The sequence below is a fragment of the Pelmatolapia mariae genome, linkage group LG6, assembly GCF_036321145.2.
Source record: "Pelmatolapia mariae isolate MD_Pm_ZW linkage group LG6, Pm_UMD_F_2, whole genome shotgun sequence".
Taxonomy (NCBI): domain Eukaryota; kingdom Metazoa; phylum Chordata; class Actinopteri; order Cichliformes; family Cichlidae; genus Pelmatolapia; species Pelmatolapia mariae.
In genome coordinates, this window is record NC_086232.1 from 7,008,335 (window position 1) to 7,020,690 (window position 12,356).

A 12,356-nucleotide genomic window follows, 5' to 3' on the forward strand; every position below is an offset into this window, starting at 1 on the left:
CCACAAAATGCTCTACTGCCGATAACCTGCTCGTTGACTGATTAAAAGTATCATCATGCCATTAACGGCGTTGAAAATCTTCGTCTCCCTGCTTTCTTATCAGTGTTGCGCCAAAAAGTGATTTAATGTTTCCGCTGTAAACTTCAAGAGTTGGGAAGCCACAGAATTACATCATAACAGAAGCCATTAGGTTTTTAACACCGGTAAAAATCATACAGGGCTTACAAATACATGAACAGCCTGTAGTTATCCTAGTGATATAAAAGTACAAACTTGCCAGTTAAATAAGTTAGAGTTACCTGCTGAAGAAGAAACCCAAAGAAAGCACAGAGCGATTATCCGAGCGAGTGTGTCCATGAGGAGAGCCAAAATATTTACGCGGTCAGCGCTGGTTCGTTTAAGCTAGCTGTAAACGAGCTAGCGCTTACCTTCGTTTTAACGAGGAACGACATCTTATTCTTCACCCTCCCGTCCGGAGTCATCGTTTACCCATCTACACTTTAAATGTCACTAAATGCCACTGTCAGCACAAGTTTAGGCACGTTTTTGTTTTTTCAGATTAAATGTTCTTTATAGGAAAAATGTCAGTTTACAGGGAATGTAATGAATCATCAGAAATTCCCTTATTGCACTGATCAAAAGAAATTGTTTTAAATGCTCTAAAATTCTCCTTTTTATATCAGCTACAAACCTCAGGATAAAGCATCAGTAAAATGTACGATTACATTGCTACATTTAGACGCTGATCGCACACGGGTTTTTTTTTTCCAACTTTCACTCACTGTGCAAACTCCCACATTGTTTTGCGTCGTGTGTGTATATCAAGTATTGCCAAGCATAAGAACTACGATTCAAATAATATTCCTAATGCTATTCAAAGGAAACTTCATATTTCCATGGTCTAGATACAGTATACACCCTCACAGTGGCACTCTGTCAATATCAACTCTGATATATTTCTAAACGGTGATAGCAGGTCAGGGGATAGGGTATCCATCCAATAACCTTCTTACAAGGCAACAGTCCAACAAAGTTCAGTTAAACTGCAAGAGTCACTATAACATATAGCCTGCTTCTAAACTGAAACTAAATGAAGTTCCTGGAATAAGACGTCAGAAACTGGGTGTCTCACCAGATACTTCCTCTGGATAGCATTACGTTGGCCCCTAATATCACTGTCTGGAATCTTGTGGTCATTTTTCTATCAGAAAGTATTCTTCAGCATCCATCAAATCTCTAGAAACACAATACTCTCAAAACTCGGAATATCCTGTGTCAGAGTGATTCTGGAAAAGTAGTATACTACTAATAGTACACTAGGCTGGATGGCTCATAGCAGACTATTACCATCTGGATATCCTATTCACTTAAAAGATTTTGGCTAAACTAAAGGTACAAATCTCAGCTAGAATGATTACTCATATGATAGATTATATTCTTCTAGTAGTAAAGTTTTTTTTGTTTTGTTTTTTTTAAAAAGACAAAAAAAGTGTGTTCAGTGTGTTCTCACCAATACAGCTTCAAAATCCTCCACAGAGGAGAATTCCTGGTTGGTTTATTCATTCTTTCTGGTGTCACCAGCAGACCTCAGCACCGTACTCATTTGAACTGAGGGAAAGAACATCTCTATAATTTTGCTGCACGTTACAGGGTCTCCACTTTTTCCACAAAATAGAGGCTGCTCATCATCTTTTTTGTGTGGAGGCTCTGTGTTGGTCTTCTGCTTCAGCTAGCTGTCAATGTGCACATCCAGGTACCTGCACTCCACCAGATCAACATGCTGTCCCAGGATGGACCGTCTTATAGCCATCGTCCTCAAACTGAACTCACTTTCTCTGGTCTTGTTCTTATTCAGAAGTAGATCACTTCTCCTCCCACTGTGCATTTCAAAAGACTGATTTTATATTTCACAATGCAAGAGTCAATTTAGAGCGGCCGAGTAACTGTAGGGCGAGATACTATGAAGCTGAAGTTGATAGTAACTCCATGTTTCCATATATCGTCATTCAGAATTAAGAAAGATAAATACAATAAGTAAACAAACCTGATGACATTTTGGAGCACCAAAGACATTTCCAAGGGCTTTTACTTTGAAATCCAGTCAGACTGACTTGAAATTAAGTAGGTAAAACTGGGAGGGTCTTACATAATACTTAGTCCACACACACACACACACACACACACACACACACACACACACACACACACACACACACACACACACACACACACACACACACACACACACAGAAGCCAGGACAAAGGCAGAGACAGAAAATTACAACGTATTTCTCCTTAAAAATGTAATAAATTACAATTTAGAAAGCAAACGTGTAACACAATTGTAGCAAAATAACATTTCAACACAACTGAGCAAACATTCAACACAATTAATTATAGATACTTTATTTATATAGCACTCTTAACAGAATAAGAACCACAAAGTGCTTCACAATAATATAAAACAGATATACATAAAACAGCACAATCAAACAAACTGCACAATTCTAGTTAAAAGCCAATCAAAATAAAAGAGTCTTAAGCTGCTGCTTAAAAGAATAAATGCAATCAAGGAAATGTAATGATGGAGGCAAAGCACTCCACAACCTGGAGGCCACCGCTCTAAAACATCTCCTCTGGTCTTAAAATGTGTTTGTAGGGCGACCAACAGCTTTTGATTAGATGATCTCAGGCTGCGAGGGGGAGCGTGCGGTTGTAAAAGATCAGAGATGTAGGCAGGAGCACCATGATTCAGAGCTTGTGAAAGCTTAATGACTGCCAATATAGGTATATAAGTATACTCTTTGAGACGATCATAACCTCACGCTTGGATTAATAGGGGCTGGCCAGAGCACTCTGTCACGCCTGGAACTGGTGCAGAATGCTGCAGCACGGTTTTTAACTGGTAAAAGAAAATTTAAGCATATTACTCCGGTTCTGGCCTCCTTACACTGGCTTCCAATTAAATTTAGGATCAATTTTAAAATCCTTTTACTGGTTTTTAAATCCTTAAATGGTCTGGTACCTGAATATTTTTCTGATTTGCTGAAGCCCTATGCTCCCCCTCATTCACCCCGGTCAGCTGAGCAGCTGTTGCTCTCAGTCCCTAAATCACGGATGAAACTTAGAGGAGACCGAGCGTTCTCTATTGTGGCCCCAAAGCTTTGGAACGATCTTTCTCTTCACATTAGGCAATCTACATCAGTGCTGGCTTTTATATCCAGATTAAAAACTCATTTTTATTTACTGGCCTTTGGTCGGCCTTGTGTTGTTTTTAAAGTGCTATATAAATAAATTATGGTATTATAATTTAATGCACAATTTAAAGTTTAATGTGCAAACACATGACAGGGGTTTAAAATGCAACTGCAAAATTAGCCATCAGGGTTTTTTTTTGCTAGCTAGAATGACAAAATTAGTGAAAGATAATTATTGCTTAACCCTTTAAGCCCATCATAAAACAAGTCTTTACATTTTTTGATGCTATAGTGTCATCTTTTGGAGCATTTCAAGTTGCTATACATACAACACATACATTACAATCACTATATTGCAAATTTTAATAGTATGTATGCATTAATTCTATAGTAACGACATAAATTGCTAAAAAAGTGCAAAAAACTACAAATAAATTAAAAATTATATTTTTTTTTAAACATTTTTTTTAATAAAACAAGTGTCAGAGGTGTGAAAACTGTAAATGCAAAGTAGTTGCAAAATAGTTCAGAACCACAGGAAATTTATTTTGTATCCTCATAATTTCATTTCTAACAAACACTAATTTTTATAAACTGCTATAAAAAATAGATCTTGTGCACAATCTGCAACAGCATGTGCCTTAAAAACAAGCTATTTCTAACTGTGCAATTTAAGTTCTAAGTGTCACAGAAACTATACAGAAAGTTAAAGATGACTTTCAATAGGCTGAGTGAACTTTCTGAAAAAACAAAAAAAACAAAAACTACATTTCCCACAAAAATGTCAGTTCCTGCTGACAACATGATAAAGTTTATTCAAACGCAGGAAGTGCTGTGAACAGCTGATCAGATCGGCAAAACGTTTGCCTGGATAATAATAATTTTTTTGTTGTTTCTTGCACTTTTTGCAAAGCCATTAGTGGAAGGAAACTGCAACCTGGGACAAGTTAAATACATGATATGGAAGTACAACTCCTCTGTTTTAATATGCAAAAAATTATTGCTCTAGCTTATTCGGTTGCAATTCTACCAGGATTTTAAAATAGTTAATGGGATTGTGGACACTTTCATGGGCTTTAAAGGCTTTCAAATCCCTGCTTTTGGTTTTTTTTTTTTACAAACTGCACCCTGGACAGCTACAAAGGACTATTAAGTGATTTGATTTTCCAAATAATTCATAAAACAATTTGTTAACTGCAATCTTACTTTTTTCTACGTTTCCAGGAAATATGCACCTGAGCAACTGACAGAAGGATCAGATGAATGGCCCAAATGGTGGATATTCAAAAAGGCTTCTTTTCTCTGGCCGTGATGATGAGATTATCCTTTCAGTCCATCAGTTCCTCCTGCTGATGGTTTCTTGAGCTGTTCCTCTTCATCTCCTTCCTTTGCTTTGTTACCCTGGGTTTCCAGCTCAGAGTCTTTTTCTTCAGTCTTCCTTTGGCATGTCTTACAAATCCCTGTTAAAACAAGAAAACCAGTTAGAAACTGAAATAATGCTGTACTATCCAAAAGCACTAAATCGAGGGCTGAATTAAAAAGCAATGTTCTGTCTTATCCAGGTAAAAAAAATAGCTTCACCATTTCAGTTGGCAGCAAATAATTTCATTGTTATACAAGCAAAAACATGTGATTCTAAAACATCTAAACTGTACTTGTAGAAAACTTAAACTCTGACCTCAAAGTCAAGGTCACTGGGATTCAAACTCAGAGATTTTTAGTAGACAGCTATGCTGTTAATTTGAAGCCTCTGTGTCACCTTGATTGAGTTATGGCATACACAAACTTGGGTGTCCATGCCGCCCACCCACCCAGCATGGTGACAGCAATCTGGTTGTGATGATGCATGAACCTTGCTTTCAAACTACTCTGTGTTTATTAAGGCTGTTGTGTTTTTAACATGTTTTACTGTTTTGTATCTTGTTCTATTAAATACGAACAAAAGTCAGTGATCACTGTCGGCCTCACTCGGTTTTTATTACCACGATTTATCAGTACCACGTTTTAAAGCTCAGTTTTTAAAACCTTATGATGCAACTACAGCCCAGCCCATGCACCATATTAATGACTAAGCTAGTGTGGACTGATTAGCTCAGCTGCTCTCCTGACTGAAGTTTGGTCTGTTTACAGCAGGGGTGGGGAACTCCAGGCCTCGAGAGCCAGTGTCCTGCAGGTTTTAGATGCATCCTTGATCCAACATAGCTAATTCAAAGGGCTAAATTGCCTCCTCAACATGTCTACAAGTTCTCCAGAGGCCTGGGAATAAACTAATCATTTGATTCAGGTGTTGACCCAGGGTGAGAAAAGGACACTAAAGAAACTGCTGGACATTATGGACAATGCTGGGCATCCTCTGCACACGGCCATAAACAACCAGAGGAGTCTGTTCAGTGACAGGTTGCTTCTCCAAAAGTCAAGAACCAACAGACTTAAAAACTCCTTGTCCCACACACCATCAAACTGTTTAACTCCTCTCTGGAGGGGAGAGGGAGGGGAAACAGGAGGACAAAGGAGAAGGGAACAACTAAGCTGTAGTGCCTTTTCACTGTGCAATACTTTTCGTTCATTTCCAACAGTGCAATAGACTCACAATACTTGAAATGTGCAATTCCCTTGTATTCTTATTTTTATTTATTCTATTTATCCCTTGTGTATACTCTGTATTTATATATGTGTATATATGGTATAGTTCTGCTCACATTCTGTAACTTCTGTCGGTGCAGTGCTATTGGAAACCAAATTTTCCCAGAGGAACCCACCCGAGGGATTAATAAAGTTTCATCTAATCTAATCTAATAGATTGGAAATGTTAGTGTTCATCCTTCAGCTTTACTGTGCTAATGTGTTTATATTATACTAACCATAGCTGTGTAGCTGGCACCACCAATCACATCATTACATATCAGCTAGCTCAACTTCAGTAACCCTACAAAAAACACTGCTGTTTAGCTTTTTATTTTTATTTATGTGGGAAGTGACGGCAAAGCTGCATGTTTGAATTTTTCAGAAATCTCTCAGTCAGAATGTGGTATATTATATTTAGATGGAAACTTGCGATTTAACTTCCTGCTAACTTCTGACTCTGTTAAACTTCATAAATTCTGTTTTCATGGATGCCTGGATGTTAAACTTCACTGTTACAACTGGTAAAGCAGCAACGCTGATCATTTTATTAAAGATTAAACACCATAAGTGGCTTAACCAAAAACGAACAAACAAACAAAAAGTTTATATGAAAATGGTCAGGTATAGGGACAGGCCTGAAAAATGAGTGAAAAAGCAGCAAGTGTCCAGACAAAAAAGTAAAGAACTGGTGCTCAAGACCACAAAATAAATACATAAAAATAATGATAACAAAATTAACTAAACACAAAATTAAGAAGGCAAGAAAGTCTGTCTCATTGGAACCAACGTATAAATAAATATGAGTGATTCAAGACTTTTGCAGAGTCACTTTAAACTGAAGCTGCAACATAACCATCATAGCCGAACTATCTGGAAAGTTAACCAGACGCATCCACCTGGAGACCAACAACACTTCAGATGTGTGGATTTTCAGAAAGACCAGCTGATAGCCAAAGTGCAAATATGTGTTGAGCTGAATGTGCAATTTAGAAAATTTAGAAAAAACTACCTCCCATTATTTCCATATCGTCTAATGTTTAACAGTATATGCGTATTATGGATAGCAATAGTGTTTGATTAAAGGTACAGAGCGTGAAATTTGAAGCTTCAAAGAGATTAAAAAAATTAAATAAATTAATCATAAAAAAATTAAAGTAAACTACAAGCACTCAGAAAATGACCAACATTTAGCATACTATAAATTTATAAGAGATGGAAATTAGAAAAGGTATCAGTGAGGGGGTCAACCTTAATATGAATGATATTTATCTCATCATGCGCAGAACTCACAAAGGAGCCATCGCACACACAAGAGCGTCTGGTTTGAATGTGCTGCTACAGTTTCACAGCACAGAGAGTGCAGGAAGCTCTCTGCGCTCGGAGAGAAATCCTGCTTATGCTTTTAAACTTACTTTTGCTGTCTGGAGGCAGAGCCCAAAGGTACACGTGGTCCTAATGTGATTGGTCACTTTGATCGACACTTGAGGTTACTGCGTTAAACTGAGTTACACTGTGAAAGGGTCAGAAAAGCTGTTTTAAACTGTATTTGTTTATAATTTGAAAAATAAATGTTGCTGAATTAATCATCAGCAGTTACTGTTTGTTGTACATCAGTGGAAACACTGACAACTGTTACTGGATTATTTAATGTTAATTTAATTCTAAGGTAAGTCCTGAAGGCTCTGCACTGCTGCCCCATTAATCTGTTGTACAGTATTACACAATGAGAAGCACACATCATTGCTAAAAAATTTTTTATAAAGTGTGAAGAAATATAAAATGTGTTTATGTTGTTGCCAGTGAGTGTACTTCACTCAGTGAAACAGCTGTACACATCTGGCTCCAGAGCTCCACACACCGTGACCACAGACAGTCTGTGGGGTGGACAGCAGAGCAGGATGTGACACGCTGTCTTTGGTAAGTAGCTCATTGGTCTGAACTAGTGTCTGATGAACAGTTCAGGTTGTTGACATCATGGTGTATAAATCTAAAAGGTCATATAACTATTACACACTATGCTTGTAGCTGCTGCATGCTAGGTGTTATCTGCTTTTTACAGCTGTGGAAGAAGTACCCATCCTGAATCCTATACTTATATAAAAAAAAAGTAATACTACAGTACATGTGCATTTTGTAAAAATACATTTTTACTGAGGTAAAAATATTTGCATTAAAATATACTTCAAACGCTATATAATTGTTCAGTAATTAAAGTCTACACCACAGATGGGACTAATTCACTGAAGCTAAAAAAAAAGAAAAAAAATCAAACCACAATGAATCTAATTCTGCTACATATGATTAGAGAAGTATTTGCATTTTTATAGTTCTATTTTATGAATAAAGCAAAAAGTTAATATGAAAGAGTTGATCTGTGCTACATATCAGTTGTGAGGATGTGTTGATGTTTTGAAAGCGCAGTTTGCCAGTTTAGCTACAGCAGTTATTTCTATTGTACTGATTTATGACGGGCTTTAACCTCCTAAGACCCGAACTCTATCATGGCATTATTTTTTAAATTTTTTATTTGCTATTTGGGTTGATTGGGACCTGATGAATGTAAAAACAAAGAATTACCAGATGTTTTTTTTACCTAATTCTTGTTTCTGAGAAAATGAGATCCACATATGAGGACATTTGTTTTAAATTTTGTTAGAACAGTGGCAGTATAATGTCCTCATAAGTGGATATCAGGCCTTTGTAGAGAAAAATGACTTATTTTGGTCTAGACATCCCAAAATGTGATATCCACTTATGTGGTCACAGGTCCTATGAGGTTAATGCTGAAACTCATCTTAAAGACTTATTAAAGAATTCTAGGGCATGTTTTGAAATGTGCAGTTACATGTGTTTTCTGCAGACTGAGCAACTTTATGTTGACAGGTTTAAACGTCTGTATTTTGGCCAAACTTATAGTTGCCACATTCTGATGCACACTTTTTTTCCTGGTCCTCGTTATAAGTTTTAAGCCACTGTATGTAATACTGTACAAGAGAGCTTACTTTCGAATCCTCTGGTTTCTTCAACATTAAAGTAATACAGTGACAGTTGTCAGTATTGCCACTGCTATGTTTTCAAATCATTAACAAGTACAGTTTAAAACAGCGTTTCTGTCGCTGCCACAGCGTACCTCAGTTTAACACAGTAACCTGAAGTGTGCATCAAAGTGACCAATCACATTAGCACAGTGTGCTACATTGTTCTCTGCCTCCAGACGGTAAAAGTACATTTATTCTTTTGAGTAGGATTTGCCTCTGAGTGCAGGGTGTGAAACTATAGCAGTGTGTGCAATGCAGACTGTTGTTTGTTGAATTTACATGCAAGGAATTTAAATGCGCTTGTGCATTTGTTATGACATAAATATCATTCCACATCTTTACATCACTTTTTGTGACTTGTCGTTCAGTAGCTGTTTGTTAGCTGAAACAAACGAGTGCTGGTTGTTTACAATAACTTTGCACCATAACGGAGCTCAGCCTGTACAGCCTGTGCCGAAAAACAAATAATTAATCCGCCTGTGGTCCTCGTTTGACCAATGGACTTCAGCTGAGAAACCAATGTTACAGATATGTGAATCAATTTGACTGAGCGTACCAATTCAAAAGCCTGAATGCAAAAGTCATTGGTGACTAAATTAAAAATGTAACGCAGTTAAACTCACTGTTCTTGAAGAGCATCAGGAAAACAGTAGCGATGAAAACAGCAAAGACGGGAATGAGGGCATAATGATGACGACGGTTCTCTGTTGCAGGATCTAACGGGAAAAGCAAAGTGTTTGTAAGGTATACGTCTTGATTTTCTGTTTTGTTTTTTTCAAACAAACTTAAAAACAAAACGATGACCTCGTTGTGCGAGTCTTACCTGTATCTGGCATTTCCTCTGTTAACGTTGCTGTTGTGCTAGTGTCATTCTCCTTGGTAAAGTTTTGCTTCTCTGTCACTGTTTCAAATGAGGTAAAAACCATCAAGTTGTTTTAATTCTGTTTCTTACTTACCTAACCATATAAAATTCCAACATTTATTAACTAATACCAGTAATATCAAATAATGAACCAACTTACCAAACACATCAAAAACACAGGCGTGGTGTGAATTTGGGCTAAACCATTTGTACTTTCCGCTATCAGACTGCTGGACTGATCGGATCTGTACAGTCATGAATCCTCTCCTCAGGTCTTCATTGATGAAGTTTACCCGGTTTCTGTATTGCTCCGGCTGTGAATCAAGATCTTCCTTTCCATTTCGACGGGTGTAGATGACACGTGTGGTGTAACTTGTGTTTCCATCGACTCGTTTCAGAACCAGAGAGTGGCCCTTCAAGTTGGTTCCCGGGGGGATTTCACACTGAAAAGTGAGATTATCACCGTCTGGTACTTCGATTAGCCGAGTAGATTTCGGAGTTTGACATTTTCCTGGAGAAAAAAAAAACAGTTTTAACATTAACAAAGACTGCACATACATTGTTTCCACTTTCAAGTTCATGCGGGTATATATGGTTAAAGTGGGGGTCACCAAGATAAACAAGAAATATACAGCTATCTGTTAATCTGTTTACCCAGACAGTGCAAGTTGTACATACTAAGCATTTCATTTAAACACACTATTGGATTCGTTCAGGAAGTCATGCAAACTATAAGAATAGAGACTGTAAAAATTTAACATTTTTTCCTTTAAAAAAAAAAAAAAAAAAAGGGTTTCCCCCCTTTTTTTAAAAGGGAAAAATGTTAAATTTGCTTCTGGCATTTTCAGTAAGCTAACCGAAGTCAGGGCTGCACATTACGACAACTTTCACTATTAATTCATTTGATTATTGTGTTATTTGATTATACAAGTTGTCAAAAGCAAACAATATTTTGAATTACAGCCCAAGGCCTGAAACAGCTTTTTTGTTGACAGAGTTTACAAACTTCCTAACAGTTTTCTATCATTGTACACAGCACGTTCCTCGTAATTTTTTTCTTTTCTAAACCAGGATCTTTTCAGAAACTTTCGTTTGTTTTGTGCCAGACTCTTTATATCACGATTATTTCACACACTTGTGAGTAAACCATACAAATGACAAACCTGCAGCAGTGCACTCATGAAATGTGATGAATGCAAAACAATCAAGAACTTGCTTACTTGGGTATTTATTGCACTGTGTACCACATCAAATATACAATTAGTATAAAATCTTCTAAGGTAAAAGAGAGAAACTAGACAAAGATTTCACCAAATTTGGAAAGAAGAAAGAAGAGTTTCTGATTTCATCCTAAACTGGTAATACAAGCAACCTAGGTAGCCACAACACAGTAACAACAATCGTTTAGCAAATACAAGCGCCTTTAAATTCACATTTGTGGCGTTATGCTGGGTTTACTACACTGTATATACACTACAGGTCTCAGTTCAAAAGAAAAACTAAGTTGAAAACTATAAAAGCAGTTAGCTAAACAGCACAGGTACCTGTTGCTCTGTTAGCTTTAGCTTTTAACGAGTTGAGTGAGGTGGAGAGAGTTTAAATTGCACACAGATCAATTAAAACGCAGTAATACTCTTTTAAAGGGTTCGCAAAACCTAAAGTACATTAGGTTAAACACAGAAAAATAGCCGTGTCCGTGTAGCTTCCAAAGTGACGTACTTTTAGATGCACTTACCGATGTGAAACAACACGAGAGAAATTAAAGCCAAAAAGACTGTTTGTTTGCCCATAGTTAAATTTGTTCAACCAGGATACGAAAACTTTACTTAAATACGGGCTCTGATGGAGTGATATCTAGAACCTTCTCACATGAACAGATGAGGTCATTTCACGTCTTCAGTTTTCCCGCTAAACATTCATACGTAAAGAAGGCGGGTCAGTCGAGAGGGCTGAGAAATGGTTGACAGGGAAGTGTGTTTGCCACGCAAGCGTAAAAACAACGCAGTAGCGTTTTATGTGGTAAGGGCCCAGATATCTTCGTTGCGAATATACAGAGTGAGTGCCACTGTGTCTTGAGCACATTCTGGTTTACGATATTAAACACCTTCTAGTAGGAAGTCCTGCTTTCTGCAGTTGCTTTGAAATGCCAGGACACATGTTTATACTTTTTTTGGGTGGAGGTTCGTCCTCTCGGGAAACAAGCAGCATGTGTCACTGTTGCCGTGAATATTGGTATAATTGTAACGCAATCCGTAAGAATCGTTGGTCTAATGTTATTAGAGTAACCCGTTCCTCTACGAAAGGCGGTTCCATACAGTCCACATTACAAACGCCATTAACAGCTACTCTCTTTAATCATTTGTATGACATGTACATAATTCCCACACAGTATACTGTCCATGTTAGTTGCAAGTGAAGTCTCATTAAAGAATTTAAGGTAAAAGTTTAAGGTATTTTATATTACCTCACACAGCTCTATTATGTGGGATATTTTGATAAAAAGAAAAAAAAACTTCAAACCTTCACCTGACTGATTTTGTTGCTTAAAGCCACAGAGTTTACCCCACAGATGGGATAACTGCACTTCAAGAAACTTCAGCTGTTGTATGACACGCTACAAAATATCTGCACATT

General features: G+C 37.3%; 1 protein-coding gene across 1 annotated transcript; it reads right to left on the reverse strand.

The window, feature by feature from the left end:
* Nucleotides 1–3,929: 3,929 nt before the first annotated feature.
* On the reverse strand, nt 3,930–11,512 carry LOC134628838 (uncharacterized). Its single transcript, XM_063475613.1, has 5 exons — nt 11,458–11,512; nt 9,883–10,233; nt 9,684–9,761; nt 9,484–9,576; nt 3,930–4,657 (listed from the first exon to the last, which is right to left on the reverse strand). Exons 1-5 carry the CDS (start codon nt 11,510–11,512, stop codon nt 4,518–4,520), a joined length of 717 nt encoding a protein of 238 aa, XP_063331683.1. The 3' UTR covers nt 3,930–4,517.
* Between the last annotated feature and the right edge of the window lie 844 nt (nt 11,513–12,356).

Bases quoted from the DNA above. Each gene is read 5' to 3' on its own strand.
- LOC134628838 (XM_063475613.1), bottom strand. From the start codon at position 11,512: ATGGGCAAACAAACAGTCTTTTTGGCTTTAATTTCTCTCGTGTTGTTT. The intron at 10,234-11,457 runs GTAAGTGCATCT...TTTTTTCTCCAG, and splicing joins TCTCGTGTTGTTTCACATCG to GAAAATGTCAAACTCCGAAA. The intron at 9,762-9,882 runs GTAAGTTGGTTC...CATTTGAAACAG, and splicing joins CTGTGTTTTTGATGTGTTTG to TGACAGAGAAGCAAAACTTT.